Below are 24828 nucleotides of genomic sequence, written 5' to 3'. Positions count from 1 at the left end.
GAGATGCTGGTGGTCGAAACCACAACACCACAAAGGATAAATCACTTTATTGTTATTCCTGTGTAAAGACACCACACATTTTGTGTCATTTGAAACCAAGTGGCTAGCCATATGGTGTCATTTTGCTGAGGTTTAACTCCATTGATGTCCGTTTCTGAATCACCAAAATCACAGAAATGTCTATTTTCTTTATAACAAAGTGTAGATGAAACCTTCATTTACAAGACAGATATGTTTGCTGCACGTCTGAAACAACTTGGTGAGAATTTGATGCACAAATGCACGAAGGGTATTGGAAATGGCTGTCAATGGCTCCTTTCCTGATGGGTCTAGAGAGCAAATTAAATTTGCTAACAGGTTCGTCTGGGTTCACCCAGGAAAGTTAAGAGTGACAATGTGGGTAAACTAAATAAGTAGTAACAGTAAGTAACAGTAGTAAATGGTATTCTTTTAAATTATTTGATGAAAAGATGGAAATGTATTAATCAATTTAATGCATTATGTAATAATCATCTTAATAACTGTCAATCCCTGTATAAAGGTGCGCTGGGGAAACTGAGGAGGAAAATTGAGGACGGACTGAAATTGATAGTGGGACAAACAGGTAAAATATATTACAAGAATTTCAGCCAATACAAATGTGAGTGCAATATCAATATCAGCATTCATACTGTATGTCCTTATCAGCAACCATTCATTCATTCTGTTTAATAATCTGACATCATTTTAAAAGACTAACTGAGAAAACATTGGAAAACCCTTTTGCAATAATTGGTTCTGGTTGGTATTCAGCCATCAAAATGAATGGGGAAGTAGTGTCTTTTAAAGATGAGTGGTTATTGTTGGTCCCCCCAGAAGAAGGGGAGAGGGTGCAGAGGATCCATCCAAGGGGAGATGTGAAAGCCCTGTGGTGGCTTAAAGACTACACAAGCCTATGTATTCAGTGCCTAGAATTAACATAGGCAGTTCCATGTTCTCTTAATTTGTTTGCTCTCCGTGTTTAAGCATAATAGACAGTGCCATGTCTATGTTATCTGTCTGATATCCTTGTTTCAAGTTCAGTTGTTCCATAAGACTAGGTCATTTATAGTTAAGGGAGTCCATGCCAGTGTGAACATTCATTTTGGGGAAAGGGAAATGTAGTATGACCCCTAAGGTACTCCATACCTGGAGCCCTTGTGTGTATCTACTGTATGTGTTGTCATGGAGACAGTAAATATGCGTTGGCAGTTGTTTCATCTCGGCTGCAACTTGGGTTCAATATCAGACCATGCTAACACTGTGGCTGTTTGATGCTACAGATCAGCTAATTCACAGTAGTCTGGACTATACTGTAGATGATGGCAGGAAGCAGACCTGATGTCAATAATTCTTGACTAATCCACAAGCTTCAAAAATATATCCCAGAGCTGCCTGGAGGGCTCCCTGATTGCTCTAGAGACAGAGTCCTGATTTATTTAATTAATTACAGTATATATCATGGCTGTGTGGACGGTTCCAGAAAGGAGGGTCCAGGCTCACCTAGGACGTTGTCTAATGAAGGCCCCCTCTCTCCGGAGGTCTCTCATCTCTGACCCGCCCCAGTAAGGCACCATTTTGAGCATGGGGAGAGGCTGAAAAGCCATCCCAGATATGCATCCTCGTGTGGGCAGAGGGCAAGTGAATATAAACATGCTGGAGTGCTGCTACAGCCATGCTACTACTCACCCAAACTCGGGTGAAAGGGATTAGGCACCCAACGACAGACACATTGCCTTTCTTCTACCTGGACATTTTTGTGATGTATTTACATATTTTCTCATTTCAAAGCTTATCTGCACATTTACTACCATGTACTTCATTTGTAGCTCGTGACCCACTGAACCAGCTGAAGAAGGATCTGACTGAACTGGATATACAAAATGGGAAACAGATGGATAACATACAAGGTTATTGATTTTATTTTTACGTGTATGTTTAAGCATAATGTGTAGAAATTGTATAGTGTGTGTCTTTTAGTGTGTGATGTTTGAGGGGGAGTGCTGCTTCATTTGTCTTTGCTTTCCCCAGGTGCTCAGTAGGGTACAGTACTCCTTGTATGGGTTGCTGCTTTCACACACATTTAACAACATCCCTTGATACATATTAACAATTAAATAAAGGTTTTCTTTTTTTGGATGGGCAAAAACATAAGTGTTTCTGTAAAACAGCGAAAGTAGGCGTGGTGGACCAACTGAATGCATATTTACGTATGCACCCGCATGTCAGTGCTTCCTCATCTAGGCACGTGATGTCATCAAGAGAAGAGCACACCACTGTGAAAAAATGTGTAAAAAGTGTAAAAATATTGTATATATATATATTTAGGCCACATTTGCCTGCTTCTTCAATTGTAAGCCATTTGATGAATTGTATTCTGTAGTAGTTGATCAGAAACACTCCGACGGCACATCCGACCTTACAGGGAGAAACATGTATAAGGATTATCGAGTCTTAATTGCGATAGCCGAGCTAACAATGCGAACTGTACATTTTGCTCTGGCAGAACTGAAGAAAGAAATGTATAAAGTAAAGAGAAACATGGACCAAAAGCCTGAAGGTAAATCAGATCAAATTACATATACTGTATGTAATATAATGGCCACCAAGTGTTTTAACACATATCTAGTAATTATCAGCCTGGGTTAAGGCTGAATTTGGCAAAACATGTATGTTTAGTGTAATAACGTTTTATGCAGAAGTGATGTTTGACATATTGTCTGTTGTTGAGTGTTTGATAATGTCTACACAAAAGATAAAAAATTCTGTTCATGTATAGGCATCGAGGAGATGGCCCTGCGGCAGCAGAAACTGGATGAAATTGATAATTCCATCTCAGATTGGGAGAAAAAAGGTGAAAAAAGGTTAAGAGTAGCAGCAAGGCAATATAATTGTTTAATTAAACATAAGTAAAACAGCTGGGATTATTCAACATTATTCTAACTAACTGTCAATCTGTTTAAAAAGTGAAAGAACTGGGAATCCAGGTGGCTGAAAAAACAAATGGACTCAATAAAGGAAAAGGTAATTAACTCTTTAAATGTATTGAAAAAAAGGGAATGGGTGCTTTATATTTAGGAACTCTTCGGATATCAGGGGAAAACAAGAATGTTTCAAAATGTCCATATTGTTCTTAATATAAGAACATTCTATTTTGGCATGCAACAAAGCTGGCTGAACTGACTCGGGACACAAGTTAAAGTGTCAGTGTGGATTAAACTCTCAATTGTTTGTTGTTGAATGGTGGATGCTAAGTGGTGACTGTTTTTATTCAGGAGGCAGTGGATAGGAGAATTCATTATGAAAAACAAGACCTCCTGGACAAGTTCAGCGTCAAAGGTGATGAAGAAGAGGATGAGTGTGAAACAGATGATGGACATACAGATGATGTCTCATGTTTAAATACAATTATTCTTATTTCACCACAAGAGGGTCCTGTTGTCATTGGTTTCAGGTTGTGTGGTGCAGCAAAGGCATTCAGTGCCACCAGGTGTTATCACACTAAAGGGTCGGCTGTTTTTACTATTGTCTTGTAACAGTACATACTGTATGTCTACATGTCAAAACCTAATATGTTGCTAAAGAGAAAATTGTAATTGATAGATGTACATCTACTTCGTAAACATGCCCATATCTGTAAATCCATTTTCTAACTCTTAACTCAAATAACATGTGGGTTGTGTTTGGGAGATGGTTACTGGTACCTTACATGTTTTGACCTCAGCTAAACCAGGAAACTTTGTTGTATATAAACTAATTAAAGAAAATGTATTTGTTTGTTTAGAGTCGCTTGATTGATTGAACGATTCTTATGACTTCTATCTGCAAAATAAGAAGTTGTTTAGTGTTTTTATACGTGTGTCCCCATACCTCCACACATTAAATAAATATGTCCTATTTTGTTTTATATAAGATTGGGATGTTTTTTTGTTTTGTCTGTGTTAATGTGAACATTACCTTGAAATAATCCTTCCATAAATCATCCCTTATACAGATTGTTCTGTTTGCAGTATAGTGATAAATGACCATATGAGGCTCTTGTGATAGAGAGTGTATGAACTGAACCCCAGTGATTTCCTGGGCCTATTCATTAAGGTTTGCTGTAGGGCAGGTGAGGGGACACTACAGGCTATAGTCAGCACATCATCAGACAATAGGTACTGTGTCCTATATACATTATTCTGTTGGTTCCTATACTTACTTTTTTATATACCTGTACAGTACTTAATTGTAATGTTATAGACATGACTGTTTGTGCTTGTACTCTGCTTGAACCTGATGATATTATGTCTGTTTTATTTTGTTTTTGTGAAGCACTTTGTTTTACGTAAGTGCTACAAATAAATTAAATTATTGTTACTGGTATATTGCTATATCATCAGCCTCTTTGGGCAGTGCTCATGGTGTTTTTTTTAGACAGCGGCCTGGCCTGTTTAGAATGGGAAAGACTCTGGAACTTTTGTAGTGTTTGTGTGTGTGTGTGTGTCCGTGTGTGTCCGTGTGTGTGTGTGTGTGTGTGTGTGTGTGTGTGTGTGTGTGTCCAATGCATGCCTACTGACGCATGTTCTTACAGTACAGCCAATCAGTACCATCAGTGTCTCTCATCCCTGGTATTCCCTGATAGTTTCCAGCCCATTTGTGTGTGTGTGTGTGTGTGTGTGTGTGTGTGTGTGTGTGTGTGTGTATAACATGAAGGGTCTATCCATCTGCTGTGCACACAAGGCTCACTGAGAGGTTCTGTGCTGCTGGAACATGCTGATTGGACAGTGTTGATGGTGACAGTCAAGCACTACTCACTGTAGCCTGCCAGGCCCTGGCTGTGGGATACATGAGCTCTAACCCAGAACCCACAGCTTTTGCATGTGTTAACCTGTTGAGGAGTGAATTATTTTCCTAGTTCCTTCTAGAATTCAATGCAAACAATCTATAGTTTCAGTGTTCTGTATACAGTCTGTGGGGAAAATCCATAGACATACAGTATACATATCTATGGGAAAATCTCTGAGGGTAATTGTCTCATCATAATGCGGAACTGTGTTTTCAAAGGGCTATGTTGTTCATGAGACTACTGACGAACATTTACATTGGGAATGTCGGGAAAGCAAAAACATCATGATATGAAGTGAATGTTTATCCCCTCAGTTAATCTAATAGGACAAGATTACTGCTGAAGACCTACAGTACTCTGTGTGTTGCCTACATACATAGACAGGGACCAAACGTCTTTGAGATCGTGCAGGTTTATTTTGTTCTGACAGGCAGGATTTACTGTGGTATTGAACAGGGGAAATACAGGAAAAGGCAGTCAGGCACACAGGCCGTTAAGGACAGCATCGGAAACTGTATACACGGTATTAGCTGAAGGGTAACACATGCATTCTCAAGCAGTCTTATCTTCCCTACACACACACACACACACACACACACACACACACACACACACACACACACACACACACACACACACACACACACACACACTCTAGAGTCGGTCTCATATAACACCTGTTACCTGTCTCCACCTAAGCGTCTCCTGTCTGGGGTTTACAGGTTCCAAGGTCTGTAATGTCTTAGCCTCTCTAGGAGGGCAGCAGAAGAGGTACTGTAAGCGGCTGATCTACTGTAGGTTCAGCACTAACACCTCTATAACGTTTTTTCAACCCGCCCAGGAGTTTCTGTGACTGAATGTTATGATGGGTTTTATGTGTGGAGATGATATAACATATCGGGGGCTTGGAGCATCATCATTTCATGTACTGTAAGTATCTCAATTTCGTCAAAATGTCACTTTAAGCCCCTCTGGTTCTCACCCCTCGATACGATGATGGGATGGATTCCGCCCAAACCACAATTTAAGAGAAAACTATTCTACAGGAGCATGACGATAAAAGACAGAGAAATTGAAAAAAATAAAATCATAAAGAATAAAGCATTATTATTAAAGGGATATGGAATACATTTCATTTTTTTTCACAATTCAAGCACCTCAAATCTCCACTAAAACATGGAAGAGTAGCAACATCGATACAAAAATTGGCTGGAATTAAGTCCTATCAACGCAAACACACTGGCTTCTCTGACACACCTTCTTGTGTGTTGAACCGAAGTGTGTGTGTGTGTCCCAAAAAGCACTGCAGTGTAATTATTAACTCATCACTCCGTCTCTTTGCTATCGCGATCTCTGCACAAAATCACTTTTTGGAAACAACACACCCCTCAACAGCACTGAACTTAGTCAGGCATCCCCTCCTCCTCATTCTCCTCCTCCTCCTCCTCCTCTTCCTCCTCCTCATGTTCTTATTCTCTTGGTGGACCTGGCGGTGGGGGGCTGGCTGTGGTGGCCTTTCCCGTTTGCGTGTGCGTGGTGTCCATTCTCCTCGCCGGTCACCTGCCAGGGGCCACAGAACAGAGGTCAGAGGTCAACTCAGAAACACTGAAACAAGACTGCAATTGTGAGATGCGTAATTGAAACTTCTCCTCTATGAACTACTTTTATCTGATGAGTAAATCGGTGTCCTTAAAGGGATATTCCGCCATTTTTGGAAAATTTTTCATTTTCCACCTCCCCTCGAGCAAAACAATCGGTATTTACCGTCCTTGTTCCCGTTCATCCAGCCATTCTGTGAGTCTGGCGATACATACGGTCTCATCTGGCGTAATAATCAAGGCAACTTGCAAACTACTGGCACTACTACTGCTTGTTGTCTATGGGGACTATTTTCAGATGCTTCGAACGATATCACTGCGCCTATGGATCGTTTGCAAGTTGCCTTGATTATTACGCCAGATGAGAGTGTAGTTCCATGTCAAATCAGCCTAGAAAAACGCCAGGTTTCATTTTCAGTTGGTCTTATTGCACTTTCTAACTTGAGAGGAGACACGTTTTAAATGGGAAAATTACCAGAAATCTTAGTCACTTTTAAACATGAAGCTAGCAGGCGAGAAGCTAATGGTCTAATCCGATTAAATGATCTATGCTAGGCTGAAGCTAAAAGTTGTATCGCCAGACTCACAGAATGGCTGGATGAACAGGAACAAGGTAAATATTGATTGTTTTGCTCGAGGGGAGGTGGAAAATGAGCGTATTTCCAAAAATGGCAGAATATCCCTTTTAAGGTTGTTTTTTCGCCTATTTTTTTTTTTATTAAGGCATTAAGATCAATTTCCAAAAGATCATCTGCCAGGGGCCACAGAACAGAGATCAACTCAAAAATACTGAAGCAAAACTGCAATTGTGAGACGCATGTAAATGAGACTTCTGGACTATAAGCTACTGTAGAACACAGCAGCGGCTCTACTTCCCTCTACCTCCATTCTACTCTCTTTTACACACACACACACACACACACACACACACACACACACACACACACACACACACATACACACACACACACACACACACACACACACACACACACACACACTACGCATGTTGCTCCATGATTAAGTAAGTATGTGACTGGTCAGCATTCAAGTTGCCTCCCACAACCTCCCACCGCTGTCCACTCCTTCTCACCTTCCTCTTGCCGCTCCCGTTCTCAGACACAGCTGTGCCGGACAGACTCATCCCCAGCGCCGTCTCAAGCTCTGCAAAAGAAACACAAAACAACAACATGAGTCAACAACACCTCACATGACCCCTGGTGACCTCAGATATGGGGATGTAAGTGGGTTGCACTGGGATGAAACTGTAGGTGCCTCTCATGCATGCGTTTCTACGTCCTCCCTCGCTCCTCGGGCCTCGATCCTCACTGATCTACATAAAGAATGATGGAGGGGAAACAATGGGATAGTCTATCCAGTGTTAGTTATAGATCAGTGGGAACGCCCCTCGAGGATCGAGGAGGCATGTTGAGAGGCACCCTGTGACTGCTGACTGCCAGAAGTCTGACAGACAGGAGCCTCAGGCTCTCTCTGTCTCATATTTCCCCACCCTTGCATACCACAGTAGTACAACAGGTACTGTAGGTTGTTGACAGCACAAAAGGTACTTCACTGTCTATCACTCTCAAGTAGTATTACATGAATAGATTTGACAAGATTACTGCAACTATTGGGGACAGTGTTGCCAGCTGCATGATTAATCACATCACTTTGCAGTTAGCTAATTGCATTGGTTCAAATTAAGATTTTGATAAGAAATTTTAACACTTTACTTGACGGGTTCATTCATAACACATTCATAACAGCTGTTATGAACTGCACATGAAGCATTCATGACTGATTCATGAAGCATGACTCAACATTCATAACAACACTTTCATGAATGTGGAAGACAAAATGACAAAAACTTGTCAAAATAAAAGTCCAACAATCTGGTAATCCATATACAGGGTATTATGAATCCATTCCAGCGTTTGTAAACATCTCATGAATATTTTATGAAGTCTACTTCAAATGTCACTTTACTATACGAGTTGTGAAGTATTCATCATACTGGGAAGTAAACTACTGACCATCTGTGGACCTCTGAATGGTTGGACATTCCTGTTTTATATATCTATGCAGTCATTGGCGTGGACAAGTAGGCCTATGCATTCTTCAGAGGTTATTATCATAAAATCAACAAACAGACAAACAAAAAACTAAATTCTCCTGGACACTGGACTTCCCCGTTGACTAAGATGTGACATGATCAGGTTGGCTAAAACATAAAAGACAGCAATGCTGCTTTGCTAATGTTGGACTTTTATTTTGACAAGTTTTTGACGTTTTGTCTTCCACATTCATGAAAGGGTTGGTATGAATGTTGAGTCATGTGTTATGAAACAGTCATGAATGCTTCATGTGCAGTTCATGACAGCTGTTATGAATGTGTTATGAACGAACCCGTCAAGTAAAGTGTTACCGAAATTGTTTTTGCAGCCCTAATTAAGGACACTGCAAATGTGACTGCAGAACATCCCAAACAGTGTCTAAGAATGAGGAAATCAAAGAGAGTCAGCAAAGAAAGAGGGTAAGTTTGGGAGAGGTTGTGAGCAGGCTGTGTGAAGGTTACAGAGTGCTTTTGTGAAGGTTACAGAGTGCTTATGTGTAGGTTACAGAGTGCTTATGTGTAGGTTACAGAGTGCTTATGTGTAGGTTATGGGAAGGTTGTGGGGATGTTGCGGGGAGGTTTGCTGATAGATTATGTGAATGCTACAGGAGCGTTGTTCTGACCTGTGAGGATCTGGTCGATCTTCTCCACGGCAAGATCTGCGTCCTCTTTGGAGAAACACATGGGCGGTTTGAACTTCAGAACATTCCGGTGCGGACCGTCGGCACTCAAGAGAATCCGTTGCTCCTTCAGCCTGGGCAAACATTAGGGTCAAAGGTCAGTTAAAGGCAGGGGATGCCATAGCAACGGTATCCCACACACTTGGGTCTAGTGTCCACGTAGTCCCAGGTTCAAATCCGACCTGGGATCAATTCCCTTCTCTCTCTCCCACTCGTTTCCTGATCTTCACTCTCCTGTTAGCAGTAAAGGCTACAAATCCCCAAAATATAACAATAAAGGTGGTGATATAAGGGACAATATTTTGGGACAACCACAAAACCGGTTCCATGTGCTCGATTGGATGATGATGAAAATTTGCCCACTGGTGACTTAAGTTCTTCAGAGGGAAAATGTACCCTGTATCAATGGGGATGTTTTGCCAGAATAACAATACTCATTAGACTGCATAAAACATGGCCTTGTATATCACCATAAGGTTTGTGTCAGATGATGTACCCAATACACACTCCAGACTCATCATTTAGTGTCTATGAAGGTGTTTTGTAGGTCAACCAACCGCGAACAGGTCACATTTTTTAAGGGTGAACAAGTGCAAGATGTTTGAACCCTGTGAACCCACATATGCATGACTACAAAATGCACACACACACACACACACACACACACACACACACACACACACAGGCACACACACACATACACAAACACAGACATAGACACAAGCACACACACACACCCACGCACAGGCACACACACACACACACACACACACACACACACACACACACACACACACACACACACACACACACACACACACACACACACACACACACACACACAGACCTGTAGATGACATCTTGTGCTTCAGCTGTAGCGGGTGTCCTCTTTGCTCTGTCCTTGACGAGCTCCACCCCAACAAACAGGCCACGCCCCCTGCAGGAACACCAACGGGTCACAGGGCAATCCTCATGACCTTTGACCTCAGAGTGTGTGTGTGTGTGTGTGTGTGTGTGTGTGTGTGAAAAATGTGACCTGAGCCAATAATCCGAAGCATGCACTCATGATCAGTCATGCTTTTTGTAGGTTTGGTTTAGTTTTTGAATTCGGTCTTTGGTTAGATAGTTCTTTTTGGAAACAAATAACCTGTTGGGACCCCTATCCATGATTCTGAAAACATTGTGGGGTTTGGGGACGTCTCTCTGAATACTGTATAAAGTGTGTAATACAGTAAGTGCTATTGATAATCATCATTATATAGCCATGAGTGTTCACTAGGCCTACACTGTAGACTCAGTCTCTGTATTTACTGTGTACTGTATATTCTGGGTGTCAGAACCACACTTCTCATTCACTGTACTGTATGTCCCCCGCCAACTATATTATAGTCCTATGCGATCATCAATGTACAGCCCTACATACAGTATATACTACAGCACAAACTCTGAATATTGTGTACCGTAAATTCCCAACTATTAGCCGCGGCTTATACATTGATTTTTTAAAGTTTCTTCAGCTATGAGGTTAATACACAATACACAGGCACAGTTAATATGGTATAAATATGGTTTTGTTTCTTTTAACTTGCATAAAACACTGTCCTGAGGCCTATACACAATGCGGCTAATACAAGGAAATGACTGTATGTTATGTCACCCAGGGCAGGCTCACCGTATGTCTCACACGAATATATACTATATATTGTGTATGTTACTGTATGTCACGCAGGGCAGGCTCACCGTATGTCTCCGATGAATATATACTATATATTGTGTATGTTACTGTATGTCACGCAGGGCAGGCTCACCGTATGTATTGTGTACGTTATGTCACGCAGGGCAGGCTCACCGTATGTCTCAGACGAATATATACTATATATTGTGTATGTTACTGTATGTCACGCAGGGCAGGCTCACCGTATGTCTCCGATGAGCGGGTGCTTGTGCTTGTGCTGCTCCAGCAGCTCGGTGAGGTAGGTGCCCACGTCCAGCGCGTGGGCCTGCAGGTGCTCCTGCTCGATCACGTCCAGCACCGCCATGCCGATGGCACAGGACACCGGGTTGCCCCCGAACTGGACAGGCAGAGGAGAGACAAGGCCGTGGCGTTAGTGTAACAACGTGGCTGTGAATGACCAGAGGTGTCCTCGCTATCTAATCACAGAATCAAGTGGCGAGCTGTTGAGCTGATTTTACTGTAAAACTCTGCACCAAGCACAAGAGATGTGTGCATGTCACATGGCTATTTGAATGAAAGAGTCCCTGCATATAACACTTGATTACACTATGACATGTAAACAGCTGATCCAACATCTTCGACTTGGATTAGAATCATTCAAAATCCTGCACGTGAACATGGCCATTAGTGTAGCTTTAATGTGTGCACTCACGGTGTTAGTACTCCATTTACATTGTGTAGCTTTAACGTGTGCACTCACGGTGTTGAAGTACTCCATTTACATTGTGTAGCTTTAACGTGTGCACTCACGGTGTTGAAGTACTCCATTTACATTGTGTAGCTTCAATGTGTGCACTCACGGTGTTGAAGTACTCCATTTACATTGTGTAGCTTTAACGTATGGACTCACGGTGTTGAAGTACTCCATTTACATTGTGTAGCTTTAACATATGGACTCACGGTGTCGAAGTACTCCATCCAATCACAGAATCAAGTGGCGAGCTGTTGAACATGTGAGTGTGTGTGTGTGTGTGTAATGTATGGACTCACGGTGTTGAAGTACTCCATTTACATTGTGTAGCCTTAACGTATGGACTCACGGTGTTGAAGTACTCCATTTACATTGTGTAGCTTTAACGTATGGACTCACGGTGTTGAAGTACTCTATTTACATTGTGTAGCTTTAACGTATGGACTCACGGTGTTGAAGTACTCCATCCAATCACAGAATCAAGTGGCGAGCTGTTGAACATGTGAGTGTGTGTGTGTGTGTGTGTAATGTATGGACTCACGGTGTTGAAGTACTCCATTTACATTGTGTAACTTTAACGTGTGCACTCACGGTGTTGAAGTACTCCATTTACATAGTGTAGCTTTAATGTGTGCACTCACGGTGCTGAAGTACTCCATTTACATTGTGTAGCTTTAATGTGTGCACTCACGGTGCTGAAGTACTCCATTTACATTGTGTAGCTTTAACGTATGGACTCACGGTGTTGAAGTACTCCATTTACATTGTGTAGCTTTAACGTGTGCACTCACGGTGTTGAAGTACTCCATTTACATTGTGTAGCTTTAACGTGTGCACTCACGGTGTTGAAGTACTCCATCCCTGAGCTGGTGAAGCCCTCCGCCACTTCTCTGGTGGTGACGACGCAGGACATGGGGTGCCCGTTGCCAATGGGCTTGCCCATGGTGACGATGTCGGGCACAAAGTCATCGCCCTGCAGCTGGAAGGCCCAGAAGTGTGTGCCCACACGCCCGAAGCCCACCTGCACCTCGTCAGCGATGAAGATGCCCCCGGCCTTCCGCACGTGCCTAGCGGGCACAAGAGCGCAGTGCTACACACAGGTATAGCCACCATGTACACACACACACACACACACACACACACACACACACACACACACATAAACACAGCACAGGCAACCTCTCTCAATCACAGACATATCCGCCATATGCACATACTGTACACACATGCACACACAAACACAGTACGAACTATCTCTCTCTCTGTCTCTCTCTCTCTCTTACACATACAGTACACACACATACCCATACACCCCCACACACATACCTTACACATCACTACATATGCGCGCACTACCGACAAACTCTCTTTCACACACAAACACACACACACACACACACACACACACACACATGCAAATACTGTATAATCTTAGCATAGTGATACTATTTTTAGTTATAGAAACACACGTGCACGTTCTACTGGCAAACCGCTAGTCTACAATCTGCTCTCTGACTCGATCGCACTCAGTATCGAATGTTAGCTCTGAACATTCTAACAGAAGACTCTGTTCCACAACAAAGTAAGGTTTTAAAATTCCATGTTGAATTCAATGTACCCAGATATTCTTTAGAACAATCCATGTCAAACATTCTCGGGTTAAGGGTTAAGGGCAAAGGGTGTAGCAATGTACAGCTTTCCACACACACACACAAACACATTAGTTCTCACATGCATTGCAAAGTGATGAGTCACAGACCGTGCAAACTTTCAGGTTCCTAACAACAAGTTCCACCAAAGTCCAGCATACAGTCAGAACAGCCACTCCTCGTAATGTACACTACAAACCGATCTAGGAGACATTTATCTTATGCTAACACAAGCTTATCTAAAGCCATGTCATTTTGTGGCGGTATATCAGTGACGTGGGGAAATGCTGAGAGTGATTGAAGGCATTCACAAATACTCATATCAGCCAAACAACCAGCCAGTCAATCAACCGGAGCTGGTGTGAGGGAGGTGTGTGTGTGTGGTGGTGGGGAGGGGGTGGGGGGGGTGGGTACAGAGGACAGACTGGGGCGGATACAGTGAGGGGGTACATGGTACAGTTGGAGGTACAGAAAGGGGGTACATGGTGTGGGTACGGAAAGGGGGTACATAGTGTGGGTACAGAAAGGGGGTACATGGTGTGGGTATAGAAAGGGGGGTATATGGTGTGGGAAAGGGGGTACATGGTGTGGGTACGGAAAGGGGGTAGAGAAAGGGGGGTACATGGTGTGGGTACAGAAGGGGGGTACCTACTGTGCCACTTTCTGGAAGTAGCCGGCAGGGGGAATGACCTGTCCTCCGCAGCTCTGCAGGGACTCGGCGATAAACGCAGCGATCTACACAAGAGAAGAGCACGTGAGACCTCCTACACGCCACGCTGCCCTAGGCCTGAAGGGGGCGCCGGCTCACACACACACAAATGGGGGGGAGGAGGAGAGAGGGCCGTGTTACACAGTAATGCCACCCGCGGACAGCACACCTGCAGAAAGTTCCAAGGACTGCCTTTCACTTGGAGCAAAGCTGAGGAACATCACAGCGAAAGTGGAGAGACAGATATACAATTAAAGACATATAGATATACAATCAAAGACATACAGATGAACAGACAGACTTGCATGAGGCAAATATCAACACATACACAGACACACACACACCGCTGTGAAATGCTTAGACAAGTGTACACACTGTAACATGATACAAAAGAGTTGAGAATTTACATTCGGTCAGTTCTAGAACCATGATCTTCCATTCTCCTCTTTGGACTTCAGGAAATCACCTCTCCGTTGCCTCAGCATCAGGAAGTCATACATGTGTTTACTTCCGGGTCAGTTGGCTGATGATGCCCCTGGAACAGAGGGTTAATTCCAGAGGCGGAGCTAGTACGGCTCCTCCAATCAAATCTCTGCAAATCAGTAAGACGTTATCTTATCTGTTGCCAGAGTTGGAGTTGTGACCTGTGACCTGCGAGAAGGATGGGGGCGGGGGTTCAAAAAACAGCGAGAAGAGAGAGAGAGAGAGAGAGAGATGGGAGGGAGAAAAAAGGGAGAAGGCGAGAGAAAGAGAGTAGTTACTACCAGAGAACTCAATCCTGTAAGAATCCAGAAGTCTTGAATTTAGAGACTGGCACCAAATAGACTGCGCTCTTTTGTCCAATATGGATATGGGTATGCAGAATCATAAGTCTTTTCACAAATCTCTTATTTGCAGTTTTACATCAGTGCAACAGAAACCTGATTTGGACCTGTGTGTGTCTGGTAGTTGTATATTACGAAGCGTGTGGTTTTAGATTTCTACTGTCTGTTAAATATTGAATAAGGTACAGCTTGGTTGGGGATAGTGATGTTGATGTGCTGCAACAAGACAACATCTAGACAGGTGCCTGACACCCGATAAAGGAATTTAGAAAGACACTGATACATTCAGGCCAACTGTTCTCCAATTTATATCAGAACAAAATATGTGACCGTAGTCCTTGAAAAGTTAATATATGATTCAAACACATATCCATATGGACAATGAAGCATTTGAGATAGATGGAAAAAAATACTGAATCTTGGAGGCACAAACATCACAAAACCAAATTCTCTACCAAACAAGAGGCTCCAGTCTGAGGTGTGTTTCTGGCTTCTCCTGTCAGACAAGTAACATCTTTACACACATACACACAAACACACACCCACAGACACACACATACACACACACAGAAGGAATTCCACACAGACATAGAGGTCAAAGCGGTGGGGTGGGGTGGGGGTAGGTGGACTGGGGGTAGGTAGGGTGGAATGGGAGTAGGTGGGGTGGAGGGGGGTAGGTGACACAGAGTGGCTATGAGTTGATACCTTGTGTTCCTTGCTGTGGGCTTTGTCAATGATGTCTTTGACGTTATCTGCGTACGCAGTGGCTGGATCTGGGTGGTCTTCCCTGTACTTCCCCCGATACACATCTGGACTCAGAGCCTAGACAGAGAGAAGGCAGACAGAGAGAAAGAAAGAAAGAAAGAAAGAAGAGGATGGAGAGAAAAAGGTTCATTTGAAGCAGCACTAAAGCACTTTTCCTCTGTCACACACACGCTATTTGTTTATCCAGCAAATGATGTCCACAGACAAGGTTGAGCATGTTGCATGATTTTATGAAAGCATGATGTATTGCAACATCAAAGCAGGTCAAATTTGTAGTTTCTTTATGTCTCATTCCATCGAACTACAGATCCACTACCCGATCTGGTAAACTTACATAGTGCGGCTATAGCCGATAGAGGGCCGCGAAGTGAATGCAGAAGTGCTGTTCACGCTGTTACGAGTTGATGAACCACTGAAATGATTTTGGAAACATTATTTTAAGGTACAAAAATCTCTTTAGTGTTGCTTTAAACACTGTGTACGTAGTCTCCCACACTGTTACACCATGAAAACATAAAACACATATGCCAACTGAGTTGGATTACAAGAGAGCGGGACAAAACGAAGTGCTTAAGGTGAGAAACTGAGTGAAGCTGAGAAATGAAGAACATTCTTAAAGGAAGAGCCTTAAAAAAGGCATAACATCACACGTTCATTCATAAGGGAAACAAGTTGTTTATGGAAACAAGTTGTATATTGTTTATGTGTTACGGAGTGTGCAGTACAGTACGGGGTCCTTCAGAGCAGCACTCCTCGCCTGTCTGCCTTCAGTTCTTTTGTGTGCTATCCCCTACTGGTGTCTTTTACAAAGAATTTAAAGTATGGGCTCTGCACACACACACACACACACACACACACACACACACACACACACACACACACACACACACACACACACACACACACACACACACACACACACACACACACACACACACACACACACACACACACACAGTGTGCAGGAGGGTCCTTGACAGCTGATCCACCTTATTGCCTACTCAAGTAAGCTCCTCTGCTGTGCCTCAAGCACAATAAAAGCGGTGTGCTTAGTCGGCTCTTTGGTGAGATTTGTAAGCTGCCAGCAAACTGGACTGACTTCATAACACACACAGACACAGACACAGACACAGACACACACACACACACACACACACACACACACACACACACACACACACACACACACACACACACACACCTGAGGAGCAGGTGAGAGGGAGGAGGGGTGCCAGGGTGCACATGAATAATGGATGTTCTGGGGGCCAGCAGGCAGAGTTCATCTATCACCTCGTAACACAATAGCACAGGATCACCTGGACTCATCGACACCACAGGCACACAGCACACACAGGACACACGGGCAGGGGGAGGTGTGTGTGTGTGTGTGTGTGTGTGTGTGTGTGTGTGTGTGTCTGTGTCTGTGTCTGTGTGTGTGTGAGAGGGAGAGAGAGAGAGAGAAAGTGTATTGTGTGTGTGTGTGTGTGTGTGTGTGTGTGTGTGTGTGTGTTTGTCTGTTTGAGTGTATGAGAAAGGAAGAAAAAAAGACAGAGAGAAAGAAAGAAAGAAAGAAAGAAAGAAAGAGATATGAGTGTGTGGCTGCATGTGTGTGTGGTTGCATGTGTGCGTGGCTGACTGACACAGAACAACATAAGACTAAGTGCTCACACACGCACACAGCCCACAAAATAAGATGCCAAGTACTCTCCAGTCCCCACCGAGACAGAAAGCTGCTGTTTTGGCAAGGACGTTAAATAGCAACATGTGATCAGACAGAGCCTAAGTACTACTAGTTTTATTCACCCAGCTCAGCAACTTCAGCCACATGCACCCCACCCAATCTGTCTCCGGTGGGCAGGCCCAGCCCTGCCTGAGAAACACCACCAGACCCATGTCATCATAATGCTTTTACAATGTCACAATTAGAATGTTCCGTTTGATGATGCCATAATGGCTGTGTTTAAAAAGCCATCGATCTGGATTCTATTCCTGCATGCTATAATTCTAGAATGCAAAACACAAACAGAACAAGAGTCCCCTCCCAGGGCCTGCTGAAGGGGTTAAGGTTCCTCCGCGGAGTACTCACCACGTGCACGTGAGGGTTCTGCTCCTTGTCTGCCAGCTGCTTGTACTTGTAAGGGCTGATCTCGATCAGGGACGACACGTGACCGTGGTACGCACTGCGAGGACGGCACAGAACAATGGGCAAGCGCGTCAGCAGACAGAATAACTTACGGAGTGCCACAGAAGCGTGGCTTTGTTTGTGCTGCCGTGCAAAGGACAACAACAGCTTGCTTGACCCCATAACAAAGAGTTTATTTCTTTCACATTTGTTGCACTTTATCTGCAAAACAACTTTAGTCTGCGCACCAAAACTGAGACATAAATACAGACACGTGACAGAAAGAGTGACAGTTCAGAGGACATTAACAAGAGGCTCTTCAGAAGACATCGTTATGAGCGGCTCATTTCTAAAACAAGTCATGACTTTGTTGGAGCAAAACAATTTTCTTCACTCAGTGAAGCAGTTGAGCTTAGACGTTATGCAGCTGTGTCTGTCCAAACATGATTTAGATCAAGTGTGAGAATGTTCAGCAGTTCATCTGTTCTTGTGATAAAGATCTGAGGTTCAGCGTGAAGTCAGATTTACTGCAGGGTACAACACTGGCTGACACACAGGTTTGAGTTAATGTGCAACCTGCTCTTCCCAAGCTGGTTAATGTTTGTGTGCCGTTGCTGAGATAAGATGATACAGAGAAAGACGGAAAGAGAGAGAGAGAGAGAGAGAGAGAGAGAGAGAGAGAGAGAGAGAGAGAGAGAAAGCATTGAGGTAGAGAGAAAGACATGCATGGAAGTCAAACTGACAGTAAGAATCAAGTTATATATGAAAGGAACATACTGTACAGTATAGAGACAGAAAGGACGTGATAGGTAGACAGATGAAGATAGAGAGAGTTATGTATTGTATCTTTATATCAATATTAAAGTTGATTAGTCATTTGATACCTGTAGCTTTGACAACAAAGACTTCATTCATTCACACCAATAAAGCACCATTTGATTTGAGAGAAAGAGAGAAACAGAGAAAGAGACAGAGAGAGATAGACAGAGAGAGAGAGAGAGAGAGTGCTGCCTTACTTGTCCAGCGTGATGATGTCCTTGTGTCCAGTATACTGCCAGGCCATTCGCAAGGCCAGGTCATTGGCCTCTGACCTGCAGGAAGTGGAAGAGAGGAGAGAGGAGAGAGGGGTTAGAGTCCAGCTCCCTTGATTCTCCTCACTGTGACCTCTGACCCCTGCAACCCTTCACTCCCTACGCACACACACACACACACACACACACACACACACACACACACACACACCGCTCACTTCCTGTTCCCTCCTGGACTGGGCCGCAGGGAGGTCAGCAGGTCATTGCTCTCACGGGGCCGTCCAACACAATGGCTGCATCTCAAACCACTTGCTTGCCTACTTCAAATACTTTGTTGAAGTATACAGCACAGATACTCAGTGCAGCTACTAGCAGTGTACTGACAGAAGCATGCGATATGAGACACAGCCAATGTCAAAGTCAGACAAACTGAGCACATATGGATTGACCTCCCTGCGGTTTTGTCCAGATGAACTCTGAGCTGACTTGAATTGAACGGGAACAAGAACTAGATAAAAGCAGAATTGATAACGTCCAACGAGGGTTCATAAAGCATTGCTTGTGTTGTGTGCATGCAAACAGAGAGGCTCAGCTTGAGTTCCTGTGAATAGTCTCATGATCTGTCAGACCTTTGCTTTTGTTTGACTTGCGACCTGAACGTCAAGTCAAGTCAAGTCAAGTCAAGTCAAGTGGGTTTTATTGTCATTTCAGCCATATACACTATATACAGTATATAGTGAGACGAAACAACGTATCTCCATGGATCCAGTGGTGGTACATTTAAAATACACAGAAAGACATTTGAGACAGACACCATATGCATATCTGAGAGATCTGTCAGACCTTCGCTTTTGTTTGACTTGCGATCTGACCGTGACGCTGCAGATCCGCCAGTCACCGGTACAGTGAGTGTGACATGGGTTTGCTCTCCGATACTACCCCACCTCTGGGCCGGCTCCGTGTCCAGTCAGAGGCTGCCCTCTCCCCCACTCTCTCCCCTAGCGCGCGCCGAGCAAGCCGCAACTCTCAAAGCCGCGCGGCCGGCCTCAACGACTTCCTTGTTGGTCGACACACGTTCGAGTTTGCTCTCACGTGCTGTTCATCCCGCCCGCTCACCGCACGGTGCGTGTGTGTGTGTGTGTGTGCGTGTGTGTGTTTGTGTGGCGTACACTGTGTCCTGCACATGTTTACGTTCCAGATGCCGCAGCTGGGAGCTGGCTGAACGCCAGGTGCCGACTCGAGGGTGTGAGTGGCCGCGGGGCCGCCCCATTGGCTGGCTCAGGGAGCCATGCTGGAGCTAGTCGGCTCCTGTGTGAGTCCCCTGTGGGGCTGTCTGCTAGGAGCTCTGTGTGTGTGTGTGTGTGTGTGTGTGTGTGTGTGTGTGTGTGTGTGTGAGAGAGAGAGAGAGAGAGAGAGAGAGAGAGAGAGAGAGAGAGAGAGAGAGAGAGAGAGAGAGAGAGAGAGAGAGAGAGAGAGAGAGAGAGAGAGAGAGAGAGAGAGAGGAGTTTGGCTGGCTCAGGGAGCCATGCTGGAGCTAGTCGGCTCCTGTGTGAGTCCCGTGTGGGGCTGTTTTCTAGGAGCTCTGTGTGTGTCTGTGTGTGTGTGTGTGTGGTCCGAGTGTCTGTGTCTGTGTGTGTGTGTGTGTGTGTGTCTGTGTGTGTGTGTACAGGTATGTGTGTGAGAGAGAGAGCGAGTGTGTGTGTGTGTGTGTGTGTGTGTGTGTGCTTGCTAGAGAGAGAGAGACTGTGAGTGCATGTGTGTAAAAGTCTGTGTGTGTGTGTGTGTGTGTGTGTGTGTGTGTATGTGTTTGTGGCTGTCCTCTCTCAAACTCACCAGACATCACGTGAGGGGGAATGAATAAGAAGTCTCCCCGTGTTCCGAGTTCATATAATGACATGTAATTAGCCCTAATCTGTCTCTCCCTAACCACTACACCACACCACACCACACAACACCACACCACACCACACCACACCACACCACACTCCCTCCAACCAGGGTGGCCTAGTCTCATGCATAATCTTATGACTTCATTATAATGTCTTGTTATGCATTCAGTTACGTTGTCCTTTTGTTTCTCTTCCAAAACCAGGACTTGTTTGTCTTATAGACTAGTAGGACAAAACAGGCGACTCCCACACAGCTGGGGAAGCATTTCTATCTATCTTTTTGGCCTCCGCATTCTTTTGCTGCTAATGGACATTCAGCGTGTCCTATCAGCAGACAAGTTCCCACAGGAGCCAAAGGCTTTTTGGGCTGGAATGGATTCTGCAGTTCTGTCCCTGAAGGCCAGTCAGTCAGCCAGCCTGCTCCGAGCCTCCGAGACTTCACACGTTTATTTTCCTCGGTGCGTTTAAAAAAAAAAAATTAAAAAAAAATCACGTGTCCTCTCTGAATCCACTTGAGGATCCTAAACAGCGTCCACTTGGTGCAGTCCATGGCCCTTGAGTCGTAAACAGGGAGACTGGATGATACTCTTCCACTGCTACATCACCCAAATACCAAGAGACGGCAAATCACAGTCCTGTGATCCTAAAGGACTGGGTTTCTGCCGAGAAGTCTCTATGTAGTACAGACCTTTTTCTTTTTAAAGACTACTGGCCAGGCATGTGTACATTCTGACAAACTATGTTCTAAATGTGCAAAGGAAAAAATGCCGCTTTCAAAACATTTTGTTCTTGTGTGGACGGGGCCTTAGGGCGCAAGACTGTGAGTGCGACTCGTGGGACAAGCCCAGCAAGCTTCAAGCTTCACCTTCCGACCTCGTTTTGCATCCTCAAAAGTGAGCAAGTCCCTGGAGTGAGGGTCTATACCCTAGCTGACAAAAAAGGGTGCAAGTCTGGAAAATGGGACAACCCCAAGAAGCACACACACACACACACTCCCATCCCCACCCTTAAAAGTGTACATGTTCTATGTTGACTAAATTCCTTTTTAGGGTACAATTCTGAATAATGAGAGAAGCCCAACACAACCTCCCCCTTTGCAGCAGCGTAGACGTGTGCCCTTGTTAACACTGTGACTGACCCCGGTGGTCAGTCAGTCAGTCAGGTGGCCTACCCTGAGTGAGCAACCCCAAGAAGCTTCACCCCACCCCCCTCCCGACACACACACACACACACACACACACACACACACTCCCAGTAAGGCGGGCGGGCGGCCTACCCTGAGTTGACGAAGTAGCAGACGCAGAGCTTGTCGGGCAGTGTGGCCTGCAGTCTCTGGGCGTACTGCACCAGGTTGTCGTGCAGGAAGCGCGAGTTGGTGTTGAGCAGCTCCATCTGCTTGAACCCGGCGCTCACCACGGCTGGGTGGCTATGGCCCACTGAAGGAGCACGGAGAAGAGAGCAGTTAGAGGCAGGCAGTGGGAACACACACACACACACACACCACAGCTGGGTGGCTATGGCCCACTACAGGAACACAGAGAAGGGAGCAGTTAGAGGCAGGCAGTGGGAAGCACACACACACACACACACACACACATAGGCACACACACACACCACAGCTGGGTGGCTATGGCCCACTACAGGAACACAGAGAAGAGAGCAGTTAGAGGCAGGCAGTGGGAAAACACACACACACACACACACACACACACACACACACACACACACACACCACAGCTGGGTGGCTATGGCCCACTGCAGGAGCACGAGGAAGGGAGCAGTTAGAGGCAGGCAGTGGGAACACACACACACACACACACACACCCCACAGCTGGGTGGCTATGGCCCACTGCAGGAGCACGAGGAAGGGAGCAGTTAGAGGCAGGCAGTGGGAACACACACACACACACACACACACACACACACACACACACCCCACAGCTGGGTGGCTATGGCCCACTGCAGGAGCACGAGGAAGGGAGCAGTTAGAGGCAGGCAGTGGGAACACACACGCGCGCGCACGCACACACACACACACACACACACACACACACACACACACCTATTCACACAAGAATAGATAGACAGGTATGCATATACGTTGACGCCTGCTATATTGCAATAAGCCTGCAGGGCAGATTGAGTACCTTGCCTCTTCACACCTTAAATTCCTAAAATGCGTGCGCAATTCACAGATAACGCCAGCCACAATCTTATGCCTGTTAAGGCTTCGACTATGACTACAAATAGGTTGGATAAGGGAAGACTGTGCACGTTTCAGAGCGTCAGGTCAGAGTGGAGAGAGAAGTATGTGTGTGTGTTTTTTAGCAAGACAGAGCGAAGCTTACCGTGCGCCACATTGTTAATGCAGTCCAGGTATTTCTCGTCCTTCTCGTTATACATGTACTGACCCCGGGCTCGTACAATTTTGATTGGATCATGGCTAAAAAAGACCTTACAGGACGGCCTGTGACAAGACGGAGAAAGATGACATGAGACAGATTATTCTTTATTCTTTTTCCAAGGACACATCCCCTTGTCCCATTAAAGTTTCACAGAAATACAGTTCAAATAGCCAACAATTATTAGTTCATTAAACAATATTGGTCTATTCTTCACTACACGGTTAAGTCATGGTCAAGCTCTGTCCGCATATCCGCTGTTGTCATTGTTTAAATAACTCCTTTTGTCGGCGTGAGTCATTGCCAACTTCATCCTCAGACGTAAGTTGTTTTCCCCGCTACAGCTGATCTCTTCTGTTGCCGCTGGCTGTCGTGTGCGTGTGAATACCCATACACAAGCCCACCTTAGTTTGCCGTGTGTTTGTGTTCAGCTACGCTGGGTTATTTTGGTAAGATAGCCTATCGCTTGACCTGGATTCCTTGGCTTCTCTGCAGCCTGTGATATTGACTTACCCCCGTAACAGAAGTAACACACAAATAACTTTAGATTCGCTTTACCGGCACGGTGTGAACAGCTTGCTTACCCTATGTGCTTCTTCCTGAGATCTATGGTCTTCTGTTTTTCGAAAAGTTCCGTTGCCATTGCGATTGTTTTTTGGGGGGGCTTCAGCACAACAGCGGTGACAGCTCTGTTGTTGTAAAGCCTAGCCGCGATACAGCCGTATGACAGTCTGACGGACGGAGACGCAAGCCGAGGATACCCTCTTCCAGAACGCGCATACGAGAGCGCGCAGCCGTCTACTTGCAAGAGCTAGTGCGTGCGTGAGTGAGTGAGAGAGAGAGAGAGAGAGAGAGAGAGAGAGAGAGAGAGAGAGAGAGAGAGAGAGAGAGAGAGAGAGAGAGAGACTGGCTCGCTATGTCTAATATCCTACTACAGCCACATCCCCCTATCTATACACAGGGTTACATGGGGATATTCAGCCATAAAGTACTCGAGTTTACTGAACTTGATTAAACTGCAATAGGCCTATCATTGGCCTGTATAATAGTAATGACAAGATTCTGAAAAAAATCATATGGGAGCGAATGAGGAAAAGGTTTGAAAGATTGGCTTTATTTGGCTCCAACAGCAGACTACAGTCACCCCAAATTGTTTATTTCCAAATAATGCGGTGAACAAAGGCTTTGACACTCGTGTTCACAATGATCAGCAAATCTTGTAGAAAAAAGTAATACAAATATCAATAGAAAAGGAAACAAGTAAAAGAAGAACAAGTCAAAAGAAATATCATTTACATCGTGAATAAAAAAAAGAGAAAAGACAAAGAATGAAAAGCAAGCAGAAGAGACCGCGATTGTTTTTTTCCACATGCCGAACGTCTCCCAGCTTTCTCAAACATTTCTGAACATAATCATGTTCTTCAACATTAGATAGGTAAATATCTTAAGCTGATTATACACAAGGCGACTTTTTGAGCAATGTTGCTGGACAACATTCCTAAATCGCGGTTCTAGCAGGCTCCCATTGATATTGACCAGCATGTTTTTGTAAAGAATTTAAGTGCAAATTCACGAGTAGGCCAATTTGATCATCCAATCAGAACCCATGGGACATGTTACTGTATGTGGTTGCGCAACAACATTGCTCAAAATGCCTCGTGTATCTTCACCTTTACTTTGAAAACTGTTGATAACTAATGATAAATGTCCGTGTATGCCTTGTAATATCAGTATCAGATGTTGGAATAGTAAGTTGAAGAGAGTAAAACTATAT

At 44.6% G+C, this 24828-nt stretch overlaps 1 protein-coding gene across 2 annotated transcripts; it reads right to left on the bottom strand.

Annotated features, from left to right (window-relative positions):
- Positions 1–5242: 5242 nt before the first annotated feature.
- Positions 5243–23832, bottom strand: etnppl (ethanolamine-phosphate phospho-lyase). 2 transcript variants are annotated; one of them, XR_009935054.1, is made up of 14 exons: positions 23639–23832; positions 23001–23119; positions 21929–22088; positions 18749–18823; positions 17697–17790; positions 15551–15667; positions 13965–14047; positions 12505–12730; positions 11155–11309; positions 10085–10174; positions 9181–9311; positions 7538–7608; positions 5448–6406; positions 5243–5417 (listed from the first exon to the last, which is right to left on the bottom strand). XR_009935054.1 is itself a non-coding variant. In XM_062515826.1 (13 exons), the coding sequence occupies exons 1-13, from the start codon at positions 23695–23697 to the stop codon at positions 6308–6310; spliced, it is 1479 nt and encodes a 492-aa protein (XP_062371810.1). In that variant the 5' UTR covers positions 23698–23832; the 3' UTR covers positions 5243–6307. The 2 variants fall into 2 exon arrangements, 1 of the variants encoding a protein (XP_062371810.1); XM_062515826.1 differs by having other exon boundaries at positions 5243–6406.
- Positions 23833–24828: the final 996 nt, after the last annotated feature.

The sequence above is a fragment of the Sardina pilchardus genome, chromosome 16 (assembly GCF_963854185.1).
Source record: "Sardina pilchardus chromosome 16, fSarPil1.1, whole genome shotgun sequence".
NCBI lineage: Eukaryota > Metazoa > Chordata > Actinopteri > Clupeiformes > Clupeidae > Sardina > Sardina pilchardus.
The sequence above is the reverse complement of the archived record's forward strand: the minus strand, read 5'-3'. Positions and strand labels throughout refer to the sequence as shown.

Excerpts from the sequence above, each read along its gene's own strand:
- etnppl (XM_062515826.1), bottom strand. The coding sequence starts at position 23,697 with ATGGCAACGGAACTTTTCGAAAAACAGAAGACCATAGATCTCAGGAAG. Across the intron at positions 22,089-23,000 it reads CATTAACAATGTGGCGCACG|TGGGCCATAGCCACCCAGCC; the intron begins GTAAGCTTCGCT and ends GTGCTCCTTCAG. Across the intron at positions 10,175-11,154 it reads CCGCTCATCGGAGACATACG|GGGGCGTGGCCTGTTTGTTG; the intron begins GTGAGCCTGCCC and ends GTGTTCCTGCAG.